Source organism: Choloepus didactylus, chromosome 3, assembly GCF_015220235.1.
Source record: "Choloepus didactylus isolate mChoDid1 chromosome 3, mChoDid1.pri, whole genome shotgun sequence".
NCBI lineage: Eukaryota > Metazoa > Chordata > Mammalia > Pilosa > Megalonychidae > Choloepus > Choloepus didactylus.
The window spans coordinates 183,978,664-184,003,169 of record NC_051309.1 but is presented as its reverse complement, the minus strand read 5'-3'; the positions used below and the strand labels follow the sequence as shown (position 1 = coordinate 184,003,169).

Here is a 24,506-nt window from a genome sequence, read left to right as displayed (position 1 = left end):
CAGGAATACATGACTTTAACTTACTAAAATTTAAGTAAAATGGATAGATTTGGGATCAGAAAATAGCCTTGCACTGTTCACAATTGTTATTTTATCTCTTGGGAAACAACTCCTGCCAACTGATTTTTACAAAGGAATCTGATAATAATATAGTCATACTAATAGTGTAACAATAGCTAGCTAACATTTATCAGGTGCTTAAGATATGCCAGACACTCTTTTAAATGCTTTACATATAATAATTCATTTAATTTTCACAACCACCCTAGGTATAAATACTGATATTATCCCAGTTATCCCATTATACAGATGAGGAAACCGTACAGAGGCAGAGAGGTGAAGGAACTTGCCCAGTGTCACATAGTGGATTAGTGTAGATTTTGAGAGACATCAGTAACATGAAGTCGTTATTATACTGATGCAGCTTTATCCACATTCAGTTCCTTTAGACAGAAGCAAAAATAGTTTAAAGGTCACTAAAAATTGCACATTCTTACTATTCATCACGTACTTCTCCACAAAATAACAGTGGTCTGTGGTGACATAGTTCTTTTCATTGCTGGCTCATATGAAAGCTTAACCTGGAAAACCTTTCAATTTATTACAGAGGCAAATAGAATAAAATTTAGGTGAAATGTTCAAAAATTAATAGTTATAGTTTGAGTAGAGAATTGTGTTTTTGTTTTTTGTTTTTTTTTTAATGACGTAAACTGCTATGGAAAATAGTTTGGTGGTTCCTCAAAAAGTTAAACATAGAATCACCATATGACCCAACAATTTCATTCTTTGGTATATACCCGAAAGAATTGAAAGCTGGTACTCAAACAAATACATGTGAATGTATTATTCACAATAGCCAAAAGGTGAAAACAGCCCAGATATCCATTATGGATGAATAGATAAACAAATTGTGCTATATACATAGAATGGAAAATTATTCAGCCATAAAAAGAATGAAGAACTCATATATACCACAATGTGGATGAACCTTGAAAACATTAAGTGAAAGAAACTGAACACAAAAGCCACATATTGTATGATTCCACTGATATGAAGTTTTCAGAATATGTAAATCCGTGGAGACAGAATGCAGATTGGTGGTTGCCAGGATCTGGGAAGAAGCAGGAATGAAGAGCAAATGCTTAATGGGTACAGGGTTTCTGTTTGGGGTGATGAAAATGTTTTGGAACTAGATAGTAGTAGTTGTACAACACTGTGAATGCACTAAATGCCACTGAACTGTTCACTTTAAAATGTTTTTAATTTTATTATGTGAATTTCACCTCAATTTAAAAAAAAAAAGGCATACTAAACAAACACTACTTGCCTGGGGCAAACAGATTGGTACAGTTTATAGCCTATAAATTAGAACAGACTGAAAAGTTTGGGTGCTAAAATGTCATCATATTTATATTGGTTGATTCAGTGAACTCCATTGATGAGACTTTCAATCTCTTTCTTTTCCCCGTCCCTTCTCTCTGTGTCCATTTCTCTCTCTCAGTCTCATTCCAGCAGAGACCTGTGGCTCATGAACGTCAGATATTGCCTTTGTCCTTTCTCTTGTTTCACCATTCTCTGATCTTGGGGCGATAATTTCTTTAGGTTCATAATTCCCAGAGTCAGCAATGTTTTCCTGCTTTGAAAGTTTCAAAAGGGCAAGGACTGGATGTATTTTTGATTACTATTATATCCAATATTTAACACATAGTAATGTTCAATAAATATTTTCTGGATAATTTCTATGGGCAAAATGTATTCAGTAGAGGCTTTTCATATATTATTGCTTTTATGCCTCATGAAATATGGCTTTATTTTGATAAAGGCATAGACAAAAAAAGTCCTAGATTTGAAGTTAATGGTGAAGAAATTCATTCTTTAACACTTAACTTTCCTTTTCTCTGTCCTGTTAGAGAGAATTCATGAATGGTGGACTTTAATTAAAAACATTTTATAAAGGAGGCTTTTAAAAGAAGAAATCAGTGTGGTGAGACTCTGGTCCAACTTAAAAAGGAGCAAAGGCAGACAGGCAGGTGATAAGCAATTTAAAGCCAGTGATGTGGTGTTTTATTCTTCTCAAAAGAATAGCTGTGTAATGGTCCTTAAATGGTAAGCTCTTACAGCAGTCATCTATTCCTGAACTGTAATGGTTATCTCCAAATTCTGAGATGCAGATCACTTTGTGTATAATCTCGTTGGTCTCCGGAACTTTGAGTATCTGTGTGACGCCTGAAACTCAGAGCTAGAGCTCAGCATCTATGAATGTCAGTATTACTTCATACTGTTAAAAAAGCTGAAAAAGAGTTCAGACTTCAATTAGAGATATGAATGAAGCAGATCTGGTTAGGACTAAGGCAAATCAGGTCAAAAGGTAAAGGTCAATATTGACTGTTTTAAAACTTCAACTTCTGTGTGAGAACAAGGGAAGAGATGTTTATCTGGTGCAGGATCTTTATTTTCTGCAGCACACTAAATAATTTAACTTGTATGGTCAGTTTATTCAAACACCATAATTACATGGAACTTTGAATAGGAAGTGAGATCTGGTAGGTTGGTACAGATTAGTGTGAAATCCCAATATATCCCAAAGTAATTTGGGCAGAGAATAAAAATGTATTTGCAGGGCCCCTCTGAAGAACTGGGGAAAACTGGAAATGTGGGACTTCCCCACCCTGGGTTATTAGACTATAATAGTCCAATAGTCTCACAAACATTGAATACTACCAATTTAGTAGGCTGAGCCCTTGATCTTGGGGCTTGCCCTTATGAAGCTTGTTACTGCAAAGGAGAGGCAAAGGCTACCTATAGTTATGCCTAAGAGTCTCCCTCAGAGAACCTCTTTGTTGCTCAGGTGTGACCTCTCTCTCTCTAAGCCCACACAGCAGGTAAACTCACAGCCCTCCGCCTTACATAGGACATGACTCCCAGGGGTGTAAATCTCCCTGGCAGCATGGGACATGACTCTTGGGGATGAGCCTGGACTTGGCATCGCGGGATTGAGAAAATCTTCTTGACCAAAACGGGGTAGAAAATGAAACAAAATAAAGTTTCAGTGGCTGAGAAATTTCAATTGGAGTTGGCAGGTCATTCTGGAGGGCATTCTTGTGCACTATATAGATATCCCTTTTTAGGTTTTAGTATACTGGAATAACTAGAAGGAAATATCTGAAGCTGTCGAATTGCATGCAACCCGGTAGCCTTGATTCTTGAAAACTATGGTATAACTATGTAACTTACACAGTGTTACCGTGTGATTGTGAAAACCTTGTGGCTCACATTCACTTTACCCAGTGTATGGACAGATGAGTAGAAAAATGGGGACAAAAATTAAATGAAAAATAGGGTGGGATGGCGGGGGGTCATGGAATGTTTTAGGTGTTCTTTTTTACTGTTATTGTTTATTCTTATTTTATTTTTTTATTTTTTTGGAGTAAGGAAAATGTTGAAAAATTGATTTGTGCTGATGTGTACAAAACTATGTGATGATACTGTGAACAAGTGATTGTACACTGTGGATGATTGTGTGGTATGTGAATTTATCTCAATAAAACTGAATTTAAAAAAGCATATCCAAAAATCCATTGCTTATAGCAATAAAGGTACTTTGGGTAATGACAGCCTCTTTGTAGTGTGTATATATAAAATTACAAACTTGTGTTAACTTTTCTTTCAGTGACGTGTTGTACTAAAATCCAAAATGGCTCTTGCACCATTTTTATTGCAATTGTATTGAGATATATTCACACACCATACAAACCATCTGAATATACAGTCGATAGCTCACAGTATTATCACATGATTGTACATACATCCCCATGCACCATTTTTTAAACAAATATTTTCCTTTGATGTTGGTACCAGATCGGCTGCTTCTGGGATTATAATTTTGTTAGTGAAGATGCAACTAGAACACTAAATTATGTACAAAATTTTCAGAATAGGTGGCATAGGTAAATTGTTTTGTTAGGCTTTATTCAAAATTCTTTCATTATCAAACCATGCTACATTTTTCTGGAAAGGTAAAAAATGGCTTGTTTTTCATTGCTAGAATATATTTTGTATAGTAAAGAAAGATTCTTTGGTCAATGTTGTTATCTTCATTCATAATGCAATTTTTTTTTTTTTTTAATGTCTGTGAGCACATCAGCAACCATGAAGGTGGGAAAGCCCAACACCCCTGCATTCTCCCCCAGCTCCTCAGGGAGGCACTGCATATTTTTTTCATTTTTTTATTATTATTATTAACTATTAACTATATCAAAAAATTTTTTTAAAAAACATACAATAAAAAAAAACATTTCAAACAAGCCAAAACAGAGGAATAAGAAAAAGACAACTAACCTAAAATAACTACTTTACTTCCAACATGTTCCTACTCAACTCTAAGAAAGTAACCTAATATTGCAACATTTCTGTGAACTTGTACCTACCATACCCACCAGAAATTAACAAACCATAATCATTCCTGGGCATTTCCAGAATGTTAAATTTACCCACGATAGCTTATCTGTTCTTATTGGGTTATCGTTCCGCCTTCACTAATTGCTCTCTATCACTAGGTCCCCTACATTCTACATTATAAACCATTTATTTTACATTTTTCAATGTTCACCTTAGTGGTAGCATATAATATTTCTCTTTTTTGTGCCTGGCTTATTTCACTTAGCATTGTGTCTTCAAGGTTCATCCAAGTTGTCATATATATGTTTCACAACATGGTTCCTTCTTACTGCTGCCTAGTATTCCATTGTGTGTCTATACCACATTTTATTTATTCACTCATCTGTTGAAGGACATTGGGGTTGTTTCCATCCCTTGGCAATTGTGAATAATGCTGCTATGAACATTGGCGTGCAGATATCTGTTCGTGTCCCTGCTTTCAGATCTTCTGGGTATATACCAAGAAGTGGAATTGCTAGATTGAAGGGTAACTCTATATCTGGTTTTCTAAGGAACTGCCAGACTGTCTTCCAGAGTGGCTGAACCATTATATAGTCCCACCAACAATGAATAAGAGTTCCAATTTCTCCATATCCCCTCCAGCATTTGTAGTTTCCTGTTTGTTTAATGGCAGCCATTCTAATTGGTGTGAGATGGTATCTCATTGTGGTCTTAATTTGCATCTCTCTAATAGCTAGGGAAGCTGAACATTTTTTCATGGGTTTTTTTGGCCATTTGTATTTCCCCTTCAGAGAACTGTCTCTTTATATCTTTTGCCCATTTTATGATTGGGCTGTCTGTACTATTGTCATTGAGTTGTAGGATTTCTTTATATATGCAAGCTAATCAGTCTTTTGTCAGATACATGCTTTCCAAAAATTTTTTCCCACATGATGCAATTTTAAGGTCATTTTCTAGGATTTATAGTAAGTAGATGATTTTGAGATTTTAGGCTCCTAAGAGTTTGATTTGCACCATTTTTTTCCTAAAATAAATATTGCCCCTCACCCCCCCCCCCAAAAAAAAAAAAAAAGAACGGCTGTTTATTTAAAAGAGCAGACTGGTTAAGGGTGTTTGGTTTTGCTGACAAGAAGCTACAGGATGCATTTGTGGAGCCCTCCGTTTCTCACCCTGAGTCACAACTTCAGACTGTTGTAAGCAGATTAATTTAATCAACAAATATTTATTAAATATCTATTAAATGATAGGTCCCATTCTAATGCTGGGGTTACAGTAGTAAGCAAAAATGACAAAAGTTCTGTGATTCTGGAGCTTATATTCTAGTTCGGGAAAATTAATGATAAAATAAAATATATTACATAACAAGTGATGATAAATAATCAGGAAAACCTGAAACAGAGCTGGTGAAGAGAGTTTGTTTGCATAAGCTCTGTTTCTCTTGCTCCTTGTCAGGAGCAACTAGTCATTAGGTACAAGTATTACTCCTCAGAGGCTACTCCTGGCTGGGGATGATTGCTTTCATGATATGGTGGTCAAAATACATTTGTAACATCTAACATATACTTGTTAAGAGTCAATTCAAAACTTTTTATTTCTTATGATTTTATAAAGGAAAATTATCAGTATGTTTTTCCTAATCAGTTTTCTTAAAATTGCAACAGTTTCAGGATTTGATCAGTTTATAATCTCATGAAACCTGAAGGAAGTTGAGACAGATAATTAGCTCCTAACCCCACCTCAAATTTGGAACCAGCTGAGAAGATGACATGAGTCAGTCAAATGAAGATCATAATATCAGTTTCATTTCTGATAAAGCTATTGGAGAATGTGACTGAGATGTGGTCCAAAATTGTGCTTCTAATTTGCCTCTAAAGACTAGTCCTTGGGATAACCTTGGAATCTGTAGAACAAACTTCTTTAACCCACAATCAGAGCTCCACATGCATCAAACTCCAGTAGTGGGAGATAGAGTTAGACTCAACTTAAACCTAGAAGTCAGACCTAGGCCTGATGTATGAGTGTTCACCATGAGACAGCAGAAGGGGAATAGGATGCATACACTTCCTCACAGGAAAATCTGAAAAAAGAGAGTAGGAAAGGGCTGTGCAGTTTATTACCACTGCCTTCTCTCAAGTTTGCCCATCAGTTCAGTCAGTCATTCTCACTTTAGGGAATAGTGAGTAAGAGATGGAGAGAGACGAGACGTGCTTCTCTTATGCTTTTCCCTTCTGGAGAGTGGAGTGGAAAACTCATCTCTGAAAATTTGAGAATTTCTTTTCTTGTTATATCAGATACAGAGTGGAAAAAAGATTAATCTTCAATTCAAAAATGGCACATATGCCTTAAATGTCTTTGATTTGCTAAGATGTCCATCCATACTTTCTGCCTTTGATAAGTGTTCATAATTTTTTAGTTAATGTTTTAAATCCACTTTAACCTAGTTTATAGGTTGAAGTGAGCAAATATTTGTAGGAGCTACTTTGAGGAACTAGTATTTTATAATATAGCTTAATTGTAGTAAGCATAGGCTAACAAATGTGCTCATAATAAAACATTTTGTAGTGTAACTGGAGTATTACTAATTTGTAATTTCATATGAAAAATACTACGATGAAAAAGTGAATTGACAGAATTCTTCAGAATTCTTTTAAGTAGAATTTCATGTAACAGTCTCCTAATGTAGTTAGCACTTATTTCATTCACCATCTATGCAGTTCTCTTCGTTTTTGAGAAAAAATAGAACCAACCAACAAAAACAACAACAAAAAAAACTAAAGAAATCCTACATTCTTAAAAATTTATTTATGTTTTACGGTTTTCTAAAATATTGCCCTCCTGTTTCATTGTGTAATGGTACCAAATGCTAGCTGCATAAATTAGTATGGTGTAAAGAATCTAGAAAAAAATTAGTCCGACTAAATGAAGTTAAGATCCTCAAGCAATGTGTTAAGGGATGAACAGAACTGAAAGGATTTTTATATAAAGTCTTTTTGACTGAAGATGAATATCTTATTTAAAATTTTGATAGTCTATCAAGGAAGACTGTGAACCTAAAGAATTTTAAATGTAGGGCAGCTAACTATCAGATTGATGGATATGTAGACCCATTTAGAGAAGAAGGTTGTCAAATTATTTGACCACTTGGAATTTCTCTCTAGTTGTATTGCTTTACGCTAGGTTAGAAAGTTATTCTGATTAGTTATTTTGATTAGTGAAAGCAATAAAGCTAAAACTTGGCTCAGCCTAAAAAAATATGGTACCATTTGTGTAAATAATATGTGTTATTTATTGTTATTGCTTAGCAAATACCTGAGGAAATTCTTACAGGCTGCGTATTTTGCATTCTTCTGGCTTAAAATATATTTGATTTTAACCATTAAATTCTGCTGACAGTGGGAAATTCAACAGAAGAAATACTTCCAGTAGTACCATTATCAAGTGCTTTAGCAAGCTGTGTATCTTCAACTTCACCAACTTGTATTTCCTGACTGTTTTTGCTTTACTCAAGGTGCCAAAATGCAGTGTACCAGAAGTGGGGGCTGGCTTTTACAATGGGGATTTATTAACTTAAAAGTTTATAGTGCTGGTTGAGCCCTCTACCATAAGTTTTACCCTTGGGAAGACGGTTGCTGCAAAGGAGAGGCTAGGCCTCCCTGTATTTGTGCCTAAGAGTCTCCTCCTGAATGCCTCTTTGTTGCTCAGATGTGGCCCTCTCTCTCTGGCTAAGCCAACTTGAAAGGTGAAATCACTGCCCTCCCCCCTACGTGGGATCAGACACCCAGGGAAGTGAATCTCCCTGGCAACGTGGAATATGACTCCCGGGGAGGAATGTAGACCCGGCATCGTGGGATGAAGAACATCTTCTTGACCAAAAGGGGGATGTGAAAGGAAATGAAATAAGCTTCAGTGGCAGAGAGATTCCAAAAGGAGCCGAGAGATCACTCTGGTGGGCACTCTTACGCACACTTTAGACAACCTTTTTTAGGTTCTAAAGAATTGGGGTAGCAGGTGGTGGATACCTGAAACTATTAAACTACAACCCAGAACCCATGAATCTCGAAGACAGTTGTATAAAAATGTAGCTTATGAGGGGTGACAGTGGGATTGGGAATGCCATAAGGACCAAACTCCACTTTGTCTAGTTTATGGATGGATGTGTAGAAAAGTAGGGGAAGGAAACAAACAGACAAAGGTACCCAGTGTTCTTTTTTACTTCAATTGCTCTTTTTCACTCTAATTATTATTATTGTTATTTTTTGTGTGTGTGCTAATGAAGGTGTCAGGGATTGATTTAGGTGATGAATGTACAACTATGTAATGGTACTGTAAACAATCGAAAGTACAATTTGTTTTGTATGACTGCATGGTATGTGAATATATCTCAATAAAATGATGATTAAAAAAAAAAGTAAATGAGCAGTGGGGGGAGGAGGGGAATGGAATGTTTTGGATGTTCTTTTTTATTTTAATTTTACTTTTATGTTTTTGGAGTAATGAAAATGTTCAAAGATTGATTGTGATGATGAATGAACAACTATATGATGATACTATGAACAAATGATTATGTGAATATATCTCAATAAAAATTGCATTAAAAAATAAAAAAATTAAAAAAAAAAAAGTTTATAGTGCTAAGACTGTGAAAATGTCCAAATCAAGACATCATCAAGATGATACCTGGACTCTGAAGACAGTCTGCTGGCTATCTGGGACTCTTCTATCAGAAAGCAAGACACATGGCAACGTCTGCTGGTCCTTCTCTACTGAGTTTTATTGCTTTCAGCTTCTGCCTGTGCCATCTGTGACTTTCTTTCTTAGCTTCTTTTGGGCTTTTTTTCTGTGAGCTTCTCTTTGTCTTTTATCCTCTTATAAAGGACTACAGTAGGAGGATTAAGACCTACTCTGAATGAGGTGGGTCACATCTCAAGTTAAGATCCTACTTACCAAAAGATCCTACTTATAATGGGTCCACACCCACAGGAATGAATTAGCTGTAACAACCTGCTTTTCTGAGGTGTATACAGCTTTAAGCTACTGTACTAACCATTTTTCCCCCTTGGGTGCTATAATACATAAATTACGCTCAACTAATGGAGGTCTGTCCTTTTTGTTAGTCTCAAAAAAATCTATCCTTTTTCTTATTTATTGTTCTCAGAGATTGTACCAATAAAATTGGTCAAGTATATAAATTTTTATTAGGATGCTAAACATTATGTTTTTCCCACAGTCTCTCAAGTGATGTAGATGTTATGTTCAAATCTCTAAGGATTCCTTTTAGGGTTAACCCATCCTAAAGACTTAAATGTGTAGATATTTGTTTCATATCCCTGTCCACCCATCACATTCTAATTGTTGAAAGGTTGGTAGACAGAAATTTATTCCCATTATCCCTGGTCTTATCCAACACAAGTTAAATTTTCAACACCACAATTCTGCACTGTTTTTTCTCATCTGTTTGCTGAGTTCCTTCTCACTCTACTGTTTTACATGATTCTCAGCACAGATACCAAATTGCCTGCCTTTCCAATCTTCTGTTCTAGTGGAAAAGGTTCCACTCGTAGCCCCATGCTCAGGAAAATAATGCTAGCCTTTTTTCTTTTTGCACTGATGTGAGGCCCTTGATTTGAGGAACATTGACTAACGAGCAACTGCTAGGATTAAGAGGCACCAAGGGCCACCAATTATGTGTGATGGTACTTACTAAGCTTCAGACCAACTTACTCTAAGATTTGGGCAATAAAATACAGAGAGAGTTGGCTATAGCAAAGTGAGAGGAACATTTAGCAGAGTTACTATGAAAAAGAGAGAGAAAATGGGTCATGAGTGAGATGGAGAGAATGAGCAGTCTCTAGCACTGCCGGATTCCCAACAGATTTCCAATTTCATTCCATGTGTATCCTTAAAATAAATACCTTTCACTCTCTTTTAAAGATGATTTAAATGAATATCTCTCTGTGTTGCAACCCAAGCATATAACTAACTCACAAGTTGAGTCTCCTTCTTGAAAATGTACTGAACTAAATGAAAATCAAGAGAATTGGATTCTAACCTTGGCAAGTCACATTCGAAGATTTAGCTCTAAATATATGGGAGATATATACATAAAATCAGAGTTACTATTAGCTTTAATTTTCTAATTTTTGCCACATTTTTAGTTTTCTAATTCTTTTAACACCTAATAAGAAATCTGTTAATTTTTTTTCAGATGTTAAGGACATGTTCACTTCCAGATCTCTCGAGGCTGTTCAGAACACCAATGGATGTTCCCACTATAGGAGATGTACGCCAAGACAATCTTGAAATAGATGAAATTGAAGATGAGAACATTAAAGGGCCTTCTGAATACATGTGAGCATAATGTCATTAATAAACCCTGGCACTAATAGAATTTCTGAGTTTATATAAGTTCTAGATATAGTGACATACCTAGTTTTAAAAATTTTTTGTCATCACTTGCAAGTACAGCCATGCAAATTTTGATATGTATATTTGCCTCTAAATAATTATTTAATCTTACTTGAGGAATATAAAAAAGTAGTTTTTATTTGTCTTCACTATCTTATTCACCACTGAACATCCAGCACACTCTTTTGTACATAGTAGGCACTTAATAAATATTGTTTAGATGAGTGAATGTGAGCAGGATAATGGCTGTTTAGTAGTGGAATGCCACATGATACAGGAATGACAATGGGAAATTGTGAAATGACCTGGAAGTGACTGGAAAGCTCTACATCTGTCTCCTGCCATCTCCTGTCACAGCACTGGGGAATTAGCAGGTGGACCAATTATCATTGTTTTGTTTGTGTCTGTGTTTGCATGTGTGTGTTTTGCATGTAACTTGATTGCGCCCACAAAATTCCTTTGTTTTTGATTCATGGAGAATCCAGGAAGGAAATTCAACAGCACTTCCAAGAGTTGTGGGGAATGATGTTTCCTTAGATAGTAATCTCCCTTCACATTCTCTGGTATCAGTCAGCCTTCTCAGCCCCAGAGACAAATGTTACAAAGATTTTGTGTAAATAAATGTAGGATACCAAGGGATAAAGTATTCCAGAAGATACAATGTATTCAAAGATTCAGGAGAATAAATTGCAGTATATTAGAATTTCATTTATTTTGTGATTTTTTTTTTTTTGTACTTAAGTGTCTTCTTTTTACCTCTGCCTTTTAATAGAAAGAACTTGTCCTTTGATATGATTGCAAGATTGTATCAGTCTCAAGATTTCCCCACTATAATTAAGTGAGCCAGGACCTCTGCAACTGATACATTTTATTTTTTGTTTTTCTTAAGCCTTGTCCTCCCTTCTTAAATTTCAAATCAAGGTTTATGTTTAAAGTTTGCCCCCATCTTTTTTTTTTTTTCATTGTTCATAGAACTCTAAATATTTTTTTGCTGGTGACCTCTGAAAATTTGGAGGAAAAGTTATCTTCTTATCCTGTTCTTCTGCTTAGCTGGGGTAATTGAGCACTTTAACTTCGTGTTTTTAAGTCTGTAAGAGAACATACAACATTTTGGTACCTATATGATTGACAGAGTACTAAGTAATGTGGTTTGCTTTGTTTCCCAAAGCTTTTATAAAATCATCAATTTTTATCTGAGTGAACTATAGCTTTTTTTATGGCTTGTTTCCTTTTAACTACTATTGACAGAATTTCACTTAAAAATTTGTTAGAAACTTTTTGTATTAATTGAAAATTTGAAAACTAAGTTATTTTTTAAAGTAAATTATTCCGTATCCACATGAGAAAATTTCACTTAGTGTATTGAAATTCTTCCTTTGGACTTTTCCTTTGGCCCAAGCTTTATTTAAGGTCTTATAATAAGAAATCCAACAAAAAAATGAATTCAGAAGCAGATTTTAAAGTACCTTAGACAATTTTTGAGTGCTTATTTCATAAAAGGCCTTCATCTTCTCATATTTTTCTCACAATGTTAGATTTAACTGCTCTCACTTACTGTAATTCCATCTGTGAAGAATACTAATTGCTCTAGGTTGGCCACTAGAATATTTCATAAACAGGTTAATGTTTAATCAGTATAGTAATGATATATAGCAGATGTATATGATAATGCTAGTCTTGTAATTAAATATTAAGTTAAATACTACTAGAGGAATGATAAAAAAGATTATTCTCTTTTCTCATTTTAATTAGATGCTTTGCTTTTCTATAGCTGCTGCAAAGTCCAAGTGTACAAGTTGATATACATAAGCACAAATAAAGTATTTCTACATTAAAAAGATTATTGTCTTTTTTCAATTGATGGAAGTTTTATTGTAAGGTTTTGCATACTACTGTTTATATTTTAGTTCTTCAGTTCTTTTAGATAGTACTTAGCCCCCTTGTTCCCCTTGTGTCCTGTTCAGCACCACTTTTCTGGTGGATGAAATCCTCCACTTGGGCATATAATCTATTTTAGAAGTCTTCATATAATCTAAAACGTCAACTAACTCTTAAATTATAAACTTCCATTTACATGCCACTTTAGTAGCAAATTATAAGAGGAAAACGTTGACAGTCATGTTTCTTGGGTATTGTAGAATTGGTCAGAAGACCTAGATTTCAGTCCTGTGTTTGCCATTTATTGACTCTGTGGCCTTGAAGAAGTCATTTAAATACTTTGCTTCACAGTTTTCCATGTCTCTAAAGTGAGTTTTATGCAGATAAATCTGCTTAATAAAGTACTATATAAGTATAAGCTGTTATTTATATAAATTAGTCCATTCCAGCATCTAAAATCCCATGAAAAGTAGAATTAATATCCTAAGTAATGCCTTGGAAATAAGATTCTCCAGTGAAGATTTTTATCGTCAGTATATTTTAATTATTCAGAGAAATCTACTTCTTATGTATTTTAGATACATTTTCAATAATAAGCTTCTAAAGATAAGGTTTCTGGTAACCATTTTATACACTGGATCATCCTGCTAGCCTGAACATGTAATTCCCTAAGAATTTCCAGTTCTAAAAATTCAAATGACCAGTGGGCATTTGTATAGAAAGCCCTTTTTATAGTGTACAACTATTATACCTCCACACTAAAGTTTTGCTGAACTTTCAAAATTACACAAAAGAAAAATATGTATTAAGTATTTGTTTTAGAAAGCAAAAGGAAAACCTCTTTAGTCTGGCCTCTTGAAACAACAAAACGTTTAAAATTTAAGCAATGACTAATACTGGTGGTTATGTGATTACTTTTGGTAAATCAGGATCATTTTTAAAAAGTCATCTTTGCTTTGTGTTTTCCAGCATAAACATGGTATGCTATATTTATCAATTGCATTCATGTTTGTTTCCTTTGTTAAAACCTGTGTAAATTTAATCAGATGTATTTTTATCCACAGTTAGTACACTTAAGTAAAGAAAAGGGAGTACATGCATATTGAAATGGAATAAAATCTAAGAATTAAGGTGACAGTTTAATTTTTTAATTTCAGTGTATTTGAAGAAACTGACACAGATTTACAAGAGCTTCAAGCCTCAATGGAGCAATTGCTTAGGGAACAACCTGGTGAAGAATATAGTGAGGAGGAAGAATCGGTCTTAAAGACCAGCGATGTAGAGCGGACTGCAAACGGGACAGATCCGGCGGATGAGGATGACAATCCCAGCAGTGAAAGTGCCCTAAATGAAGAATGGCACTCAGGTGTGTGATCATAATTGTGGTTCTTTTTCTCTTTCAGTGAGTATGTATAAATATTTCAAGTAGAGTATTGTTCCGGTTTGCTAATGCTGCCATTATGCAAAATATCAGAAATGTATTGGCTTTTATAAAGGGGGTTTATTAGGTTACAAATTTACAGTCCTGAGACCATAAAAGTGTCTAAACTAAGGCATCAACAAGATGATACTTTCTCTGAAGGAAGATCGATGGCCTCCGGAACACCTCTGTCAGCTGGGAAGGCACGTGGCTGGCATCTGCTGTTCCTTTGCTCCCAGGTTGCATTTCAAAATGGCATTCTCCAAAATGTCTCTGGATTTCTCTTAGCTCCTCTCTCTCTGCTCCTGTGCATCCTTGCTTCTCTCTACCAGAACTTTTCTCCCTAAGTGTCTGGGGGCCCTCTCTTAACTTCTCCAGGGCAAACCCTGGGCTTCATCTCTTGAGCTTAGCATCTCCAGACATTCTTCTGTCCGCATCTGCAAGCATCTCTAAGCATCTCTGTCAGCTCCTTCAGTTTCTGGGGGCTCTCAAGCTTCTAACATCTGTGTTGACTCTTAGCTCTTTTAAGGATTCCAGTGATCTAATTAAGACCCACCCTGAATGGGCGGGGCCACACTTCCATGAAAATATTTACTCAAAATGTCTCACCTACAGTTGGGTGAGTCACATCTCCATGGAAACAACCTTATCAAAAGTCACACCCTAATCAAGATTAATAAGTCTGACCCCACAATACTACATTAAAGAACATGACTTTTCTGTGGGACATAATATATCCAAACTTGCACAAGTATATTTTCCTGATATCTGTTGTGAGCCATTTCCAACTTTAAATAAAACCAAAGCATCCTTCTGTGTCTCTTTTGTCATCCTTATTTTTCTCACAAAATGCATATACACAGTTGTTCCATTTCTTTCCCATTAAGTTATGACAGTGCTTTTTTAAAAATATTTTTATTGTTATTTGTCCTTCATCTCTTATTTTTCCAGTAATAAAGATGATAACCTGGTTTTTTTAAGCACTTGCCTTACAAGAGCTCCTATATACAATGGTTAATCAGAAAGGTTAATACCTAAAGCAGTTTTAAAAGCCACAATGTTTCTTTAGTTGGAAGCTATTTGTTTATAGCATTACTCATAAGATATGTAGAAAATTTTTGTACATCAGTAAATATATTTATTGGGAAGAAGAGCTACTGTGAAAAGAAAATATTCCTCTGTAGTTTTGTCTTTTCCTAGAATTTTTCAAGTTACTTTGGGCTTATTCATGACATTAAACATATTAGGCATTTATGTCTTTCTAGGTGCTTTCCTAAAATTTTATGATACGTGATTTAAGTAGTCTGCCTTTTGCATGCTTTTTCATGTTATTACCTATATTTAATATCAACTTTTTGAAAATAATAGGGCCGGTTGCTTCATTGTGGAACACGGGGCTTTTCCATTTTTTACTAAATTAGATGATATCTCTAGAATGCTTTTATTCTAACCTGATTTACTGTTTATGTCTATAAAAGAAAATACTCCCAAAGTAACATCATTGTTAATATAAACATATATAATGCTTTGATTATCAGCATAAATTATATATATATAATAGTAACAAAAACTATTAAAAATAGTCTACTTCAATGGCATAATTCACTGGTAGAATTATAGCCTTTTAGGGTAAGAATTACTCAGTTTTATTTTTTAATCATAAAATATTTTGTATTTTTATGGTTTTAGATAACAGTGATGGTGAGATTACTAGTGAATGTGAATGTGATAGTCTCTTTAACCACTTGGAGGAACTGAGGCTTCACCTGGAGCAGGAGATAGGCTTTGAAAAGTTCTTTGAGGTTTATGAGAAAGTAAAGGTAAGTTAAAACATATGCCTTCGACATGTGTTCTATTTGAATACTAGTTTAATGTTGATCTTTACTGGTCAATAAATTTGCTATAAATAAGTGAAGTCAGCAATCAGAAAAAGCTACTTTTCAAATATTAATTTATAATTGGAAATTTTATGTAGGCTATTCATGAAGATGAAGATGAAAATATTGAAATTTGTTCAACAATAGTTCAGACTATTTTGGGAAATGAACATCAGCATCTTTATGCCAAGATTCTTCATTTAGTCATGGCAGATGGAGCCTATCAAGAAGGTAAGATTTCCTCAGATGTCTTTATATTTTAAATAAATGTGAGGAAAAAAGATGAAAGCTGTGAACTGGTGAACTTCATCACACAAGTTTTGGTAAAATCTATATGGGAACCATACCTAGTACTTTTAAGAAGTTATAAAATTAACTCTGTCATATACTTCTACTGATTTAGTACTTAAATCCTTTGAGTCAGTATTTTGTATTTATTAGCAACATTTGAATGAGACTTTTTTAAAGCATCCTTTTTGGACAGTTCTATAAATTAGAATAATTCTTTACAGTGATACAATATAAAATTTTAGACACATATACTTCAACAATATGTAAAATCTCTCCTAAATAACATCAATTGTATAGCCCTTCCATTCCGAGTGAATGGAATTCATCTATAATGAGATTGAATGAAAATAATATTTACCTACAGAATCACCCAAAATATGTTAGGACTTACTAAGTTACTAATGTGAAAATTGCTTTTTCCTCTTAAATTTAGTCAGAGCACTAAACATAGAATAAAGAGACCAATGGTTTAGTCCTGACTTTGCAACAGGCTAGTAATGTGACATTAAGTGATTTATTTTCTCTTAAGTTTCAGTTTCCTTTGCTATAAAATAAAGAGATAATCCCCAATTAATGTACGGTGATTGTTTCTCAGAGTAGTTATTAAGTGCCTCTTCTGTGCCTAGTGCATCATTACTGTAGACATTAAATGACATGTTGTTTAGTTTCCTTGGAGAGCTGAGACATAAATATATTAAAGTATAAAACTGTTAAAAGTGCTCATGCTAAACTATTTCAAGTGCAGTAGTAATTAAAGATGGGGAGGCAGGGCTGTGAAAAATGGAAAGAAATGTAGAGGACATAACTGTGTGTGGAAAACCTGATGAACCAATAACCAGTGTGTTATGAAGATTACATTGACCAGATTACAAGCTTCTTGTTGAGAATTATAACCTTTTTGACTAGACACATTGAAATGTTTGAAATGTATAGGGAAAATCAGTAAAGTTTTTGAACTGAAAGAACTGACCAAGTGAAAGAGATGTTTTATAAAGTTCAGACTGGCAACAGGATTTGGGATAGCTCAGACAATAGAAAAATTGGAACTAAGAAGATCTGTTTTGAAACTATAGATACATTTAGGCATCAGATGATGAGTCCCATTTTTGGATTTAGTATCTGTAGGAATAGAGGTAGTGTTCAGTTTAGCTATTTCAAAGCCAGACTTTTTATTAAAATGTTTGATAATTTTGAATCATGAAAAAGTAAGTTTGCTAAAATCAAATTTAAGAATGTTTTGTTATGTAGATTTCTTTACTTTGATCATAAAGTTCAGCAAAAAATGTTGAACAGAGGTAAAAGTCTTGTAAAAAGTCTAACAGTTAAAGTAAATCAAAAACAGAAATCCTTTGGGAACAGTAAGTACACTTGTCTCATATGTTGAAAAAACATTGTTTTCATTGCTATTCTTTTTACCTTAACAGAGCAATAACTGTCAAGAGTTCAGGTCATTAGTAAAAACTCCTTGATTCATGATAAGCTCGTCCTTCCTCATAGCAATTAGTGCTGCATTTATTTTCCTTCTGGTTTTCTTTAGCCTCCTTTGTAGTTAAGGGTATCACAAATAAACAGGTGAAAACAGAATAATATCTCATCGTTATGGTGGTTACCATGAAATCTAGCAATAGAAACTAAAAGGCATTCACTTCTATAGAAAAATTGTTAAGGACTATAAAATAAAACCACTTTGGGGAAAATAAATAAAAGGACTTATATATCCAAGTGAATATTAGTTTCTTCAAAGTAGGGCTATAAACTTATTCTAATGAAGATGCTCCATTACATGAAATATTTTGAAACTTGTCTTCTGGAATTGACTTTACAGCCTACATCATGTTCTTTTAATTGTACTTATTGATACAAGTCTTTATTCTGGAAGCATTTAAGGTTTTTGGATGTAGTTTAAAGTTTCTTAAATGATAATCAGGATAAATAATGTGTGACCTTTGTATTTTTTTGTTTTCAATTATCTCACCATTAAGTAATGAGTCTAATTATTTTAATGAATTTATAAACTGCTTCTGAATATTTTGAACAAGAATTCATTCCTGGAATACTTGTCAAAAATCAATCCTGTTATTTAGAGGTGTGAATCATAGACTTTTCTAAAATTGAGGATTTAAAATATATTAGTATTTAATTTTAGCAATATAAATTCTCTTAGGATATACTTATATTCCACCTTGATCCAAAAAGTATAAGATTGCATTAAAATATATATACAGTACAAGATAAATTTTAAGTTTAAAAAAACTGTTTGGGAAAGTCAACATATATGGCAAATGAGCACAAGTAATATAGTGTGAAGCCAGGAATGAAGTTAGAATAGTTCATGTTCCAAGGGTTTTTCCATTTGCTAAAAGTAGGTCACAAATTTGGCACCAATTTTTCTAGCAAAGAAGTAAATCTAATTAATTATATGAGTCACAGTGTTCATGAGATAAAGCATGTTAGTTGCTCAGAAGGACAGCTGTTTTTGGTATTGAAACCAAAGGGAAAGTTTTTCCATGATCTTATAAAGAGGACACATTATAATACAATGTTCCTCAAACTAAGATATTTTGTAGACCCCATGAAGGATTCCATAGACCTCAATAAGAAACTAAAGTCTAAGTTTTTGAAATGTCTATTATTTGTGAATTTAAGTAATATAAAATGCATGTTTTATTTTTTTAAATATTTAAAGATTATTTTAATTATCATCAAAATGTAAATATAAAATTTAAACATTTTCTGGAACTTGTGATTTCCTGATTTTATTGTGATTTTGGACATTTTATAAAAAAGTACTGTAATGAAATTAAAACTATCCTCAATGAGTTTTACAGTATTTGGATTTCATGTGGCTGTTTCACATAATAGCAAAGTGTAAGCTAATGGCATGAGGCCAAAAAATTATTCCATTTAAGTAAATCTGTGATGAGTATCAAACTAGTTCGATTCATATTCAGACTGTTAATCCTTCAGACAGTTCTTTGTAAGTATTATTTCAATTGGACTTTTTATAAATATTCAGCAACAGTGTGTTTGAGATTCAGTTTTGCTTTACAAGTATTAGGAAAGCTTTTGTTTTGTATTGCCTCTTAGATGGAGAGCTGTAAGAATCACCTGAGCAGTGCGATAGAATCGACACTGTCTTTTAACAGCTGAGTGGCTTCAAAAGGACACATGCCTACAGAAGGCCATTATCCCATCCATAGGGCCAGGAATCAGGGTGGGCTAATACACCCCTCAAGAAGTAATATCAGATTTTCTCTAGCACACCAATGAAAAGGGGATGAGAGCTCCAAAGTTTTATATCATGCAACCTAGCAGTAATTCTTTTAACCTAGAAAAAAATGTAAAGCCAAATGCTCACCCTGGCAACTTTTTTAAACAATTGTAGTAAAGTCCCTAATACATCATAACGTAGTAGTATGTCCATGAGTAATCTGGTTATAAAGTTAGGTATATTGAATTATTATATTGAATTATGAGTTAACTTGCTTTCTTTGTGGTGTCAATCATAAGACAGTTAAAAGTTGGACAGTGATGGGATTTAGAGTAACTGTTTTGGAGCCCTTCTTATGGGAAGTAATTAGACTTCAGATCTGTTATCTATAAGGCCACATCCAGAAGGTAATAATAAAAGCATGTGATCCATATATGATGCTTAATGCACTTTTATTCTGTCTTGGCTTGGGGGAAGGGGAATAATGAAAGGAGATGATAGATAAAATTACATCTAGTTCATCCAAAAGTAGTATCAAGTCATTAAGGTACAAGTGAAAAAATAAAATACATTTGTTTTATTTCACTAGAAATTATCTGAATCCTCATAAGACTATCTCAGCTATTCATTACAGTGCAGATTTGGTATAAGCATCAATAACTGGAGCTGCTGATAAAGTTGATGCAGCTCAGTCCATAGCTTGGTGCTATTGAGAGTCAGAAGTCAAATTGAGTTAAGAAAATGTGTAAACTATTTCATATTTCTCGTAACAAATTTCTCCACAAGGAGATAATGAGGGTAACAGTGGCCAGTGGCAGAAGGGTAGAGACCATCAGGTCCTCATGTACAACACTGATCTTGGCAGCCCAAGCTTGCAGATTTTTAAGAAGGAAGCATACTTTTCCTTCACATTCATTTTATATGGAATATTTCCCAGTCTTTATGTAATGAAGTTCTGTACAGCATTTAAAATGAATGAACTCAATCTCCATCTTTCAGTGTGGATAAGCCCCGCAAGCATGGTAAGTTTGAATAAGTATATGTGACACTATTTGTGTAATGTTTCAAAAAAAAAAAAAAAAAAAAAAAACATTTTTTTATTTAGGTTGTGCATGTATGTAGTAAAAGTAAAACCATGGAGGGGAAAATACACATCAATTTCAAGATACTGAAAATGCCTCAGGGGAAGAAGAGAGGGCACTAAGATTGGAAAGGGTACTTTTTATCTGTAATTTTTTTCCTTAATAAATAATCCAAAGCAGCATGGCCAAAAGTTAATTTTTATTAACTCTAGGTATTGGGCACATGTGTGTTCATTATATTAGTCTCTGTACTTTCGTGAATATTGAAACATTTTGCAGTTTTGTAAAAAAAAAACTGTAAATTATAATACAGTGTGATAAATGTAGCAGTGATGAATTCATATATATATATTACATTAGGTAATGATCTAGATATATTGGAAAAAGTAAAGTTGGTGGGGTAAGTCTTCCTTGAAGAGAGGACATCTGAGCAGGATTTTGAAAGATAAATGAGAATTTCCCCCAAATCAACATACATACTTAAACAGAGGAATGCAAAATGTTGTAGGAGGGGAACTATAAGCAATTCATGTTACTAAAGCATAAATTATTGGGGCAGTTGGAGAAGATGGAATGTGAAAGTGGATAAGACTAGAAATATTTCAAATCTCAGATCATGAAGTAAAGCAATCTGGGAAGATTTATATAAAATTAATAACAATGATTGTCTTTGGGTTACTTCCTACTTTATTCTTCTTTGTATTCTCTGAATCTTTTACAAGTATATATTGTAATATAAACTACATTAAAAACTGCATTAAAGCTACTTTCCTTTAGTGTGAAAATGAATGAATTCATTTTTACTAAGTAAATACTATTTCATTTGAAACTAAATGAGTTAATTTTTTTCTTTTTTCTGCAGATAATGATGAATAATCCTGACTCAGAATATTCTTTAATTCTCAACTGTTTGGAAGCATTTAAATTCAGCTTAAATTCAGCATTTAAATTCAGAATAACAAGCTTTAGGGGGAAATTATTTATACTCTAAGGAATATCATATTTAAGATGGGCATACCAATTGCATGAAAAAGATGAAACATGCCATTTTTCAATTAAGATTCTAGTATTTTATTCTGTTTCATTTGTTGCGTTCTATAGTTATCTATAGAATAGATACTTTATTAAATCATTCAGCCAAAGCATAAGAGACACTGAACCAGAATTGAATTTAAAGTTTTTGAAGAAGATATTTTATGCAGTAAGGTAAATTTGACTTTCAGCAAATGTCTTTAGGCTGAAAAAATTAGTGTCCAGAAAGACCTGCCTAAGTCTTAATCATTTAAGCATGACCTTTTTTTTTTCTGCCTAGTATGTGTTTTCATCCTGGCCAGCAGTTCCGCTTAAAATAACCTTGTCAAGGGCTCTATTTAAATCTTTGCAATTTTGAAGATAGAATTTTAAGCCTTAAAGTTTATACTCGCAGTCCTTTTTCAAGTGTCTCTTGAAATAACTCAGTGGAAACAGTCTGCGGAAACAGTCTCAGAAATCGCAAAAGATTTGATTACGAAAGAATAAAAATATTTCCTGATATTTAAAAAGCTGGTTAATTCTTTTTTTCTTTAAGGACCAGAACCAGGAATATTATATCTAAAGGTTAAGTCTGTGAATTTTAACATTGATCTAGAATGTGACATAAAGTTGCCCCTTTGATTTTAACTTCCTTTCACGAGTGTGCTTCAAGAGCAAAATGAGGTAAATAGGAGAAAGAAATCATTTTTATTTTGACACTAACAGTTTTGGTGACTAGTATCTCAAAGGAAGGGGGAGAAATGTTTGCATCTTTTGCTTATTTCTGTTATGAGAGGATTCAGGTCATTAAGATGATGGTCACACAGCTTCAATTGCAATTGGCCAAGTATTACATGGTTTCATTAGAGATATCTAAAGTCCAGATGCTTTCAGTAATGAAAACAGAATTTCTGCATACAAAGCAGCCTGCTTGGCACAATATAGAATTTGAAAAATAAAACCTTATCTTGCAGCCCTATCATTACAATGTTGAAGTTATGTATGTTATTTCTAACAACCAAAACTGAATACTTGATTTTTATACATTTATTTTATGATATTACTGTTAAATTTTTATCTACCTAAAGTGTAACTACAAATCATCTTTTATTTATTGGCACTATTCTGTATAGAACGCTTTTACACAGAGCTGAGAATACTTGGGGGTTTTGTTGTTCTTCTTGCCTATTCTATAGTATATTGACACAAAGACCCTCTTTCTGTCCTCCTAATACAGTTTTGTTCTGTGCCTGATAATTTCTGATCTTCTTTTACTAATAAAAGAATATTTTAAATCTGCACTTTTATTCTTTACAATCCTGAAACCTGGGAATAATTTCTTTGGGTTATATGTTAATTCTTAAATAAAATGGACTCCTAATTTCCATTTAAAAGTTACAGCTATTAGAAAAGCAAATGAGGGTATAATAGTAGAAAAATATTTTAGACATACTTCAAAAAATGTTTCATATATCCAGGAATAAGAATGAGAAATAGGATTTGTGCCATCTCCAGTCAGTGGTAGTGAGTGGTTCTAGAGTGTTATTATGGAAAGGTTGTTTATGCCAGTGGGGAAGAGGGCTGTTATCATTCAGTAAGGTCTGTTATATATGTTGGCGATGAAGTGTGAAGCATTTATAGATTCATAAAATGTTAGAACTAGAAAGGGCTGTCAGGGTAATTTAGCCTTATCCCCATGTAACAATAAGGCATTGAGTAGTCACATGACTTGTCACTTACATAAAGGGCCAGGGTTAGACCAGTTCTTAGGCACTTACACTGTACTATTAGTTGCACAGTGTTTTAAGTTTCTTCTCCTCTAGAGAGTTAGAAAGAGTAGATTCAATAGGAAAAAGTACATTCAGCATTAACGGATTGAGTCCTACAGAGATATCCCATTTCTGGGAATAGCTAGTTATTCTAATTAGGATCCCCACTGAAAAGTATTTTAATATACTGGATAAAGTTATGTTTTCTCCATAAATTAATACATTCTCTATCCCTGATCACATTACTGATGATGACTCCTTCAAGATTATATATGTATGTATGTGTATTTTAATATACACTCTAAAAACACTGAAGAGGTGAAAATGTCTACCGCAAGCCCAAAGCTTTGCAAAAAGTCTCCACCCAGAGAGATAACTGAAATGTTGAAGGGAAAAAAGCCACTTTTGGCCTGAGAGCATCTCCAGTGTCTCACACTTGAGCTTATGAGGTGAAGGGGGGAAAGACAAGGACAAGGACCCATCCAAATTGGAAAATCCTGTAGGAAACCCTGCTTTAAGGTGGGAACCCAAAAAGTTGCATCCTTTTATTAAAGGACAACCAGAAATAATCCAATCCCAACCTCAGGGACTGTAAGAGGAGAAAAGAAAAGGTTTAAGAAAATCCCTGAGAAATCGTGAGCACCCATAACCTGGGTGGGTCAGGAAATTTCAGGCCTGAATGTAATTTGGAATGATTCTTAACTGATAGTGCCCCCAATGAACCTAGCAGGAGCCACTGCAGTTTCTCTCTAAAGGAGAATGGGACAAAGAGGCTGGTAAATTATGATAAAGATCAGGAGATTGCTCTCTCTATTTGTGTCTTGAAAAGTACTCAAATATATTGTTGACAACAATAATAAGCATGGAGTCAAAGAGGAAACAGTACATAAGAAATCAAGACAATAGGAAAAGGACCTACACTGCCTTTAAATATTAAATTTTTCTGAGATATAAAACACCTATGTTTACTGTGTTTGAAAAATAACAAAAGTGAAAATATTGGTAGGGAAAACACCTAAAGAGTGCTATACTCAATTTGAAGAAGAATCAAACAATTCATATACATGAAAAATATGATAATCAAAATTTTAAAACTCTGTGGACATGCTTGGCAGCAAATTATTCCCAGCAGCAGAAAGAATTTTAAAACTGGAAGAAGTTATA

At 33.8% G+C, this 24,506-nt stretch overlaps 1 protein-coding gene across 11 annotated transcripts in view; it reads left to right on the top strand.

Annotated features, from left to right (window-relative positions):
- NEK1 (NIMA related kinase 1) overlaps positions 1–22,874 on the top strand; it is a 351,041-nt gene extending 328,167 nt beyond the window's left edge. For all 11 annotated transcript variants that reach the window (XM_037830993.1, XM_037830995.1, XM_037830988.1 and 8 more), the window contains 5 exons: positions 10,604–10,746; positions 13,839–14,047; positions 15,791–15,921; positions 16,077–16,209; positions 21,425–22,874. In XM_037830993.1, coding sequence (XP_037686921.1) covers positions 10,604–10,746; positions 13,839–14,047; positions 15,791–15,921; positions 16,077–16,209; positions 21,425–21,438 — 630 coding nt within the window. In that variant the 3' untranslated portion in view covers positions 21,439–22,874. The remainder of the gene's footprint in view (positions 1–10,603; positions 10,747–13,838; positions 14,048–15,790; positions 15,922–16,076; positions 16,210–21,424) is intronic.
- Positions 22,875–24,506: the final 1,632 nt, after the last annotated feature.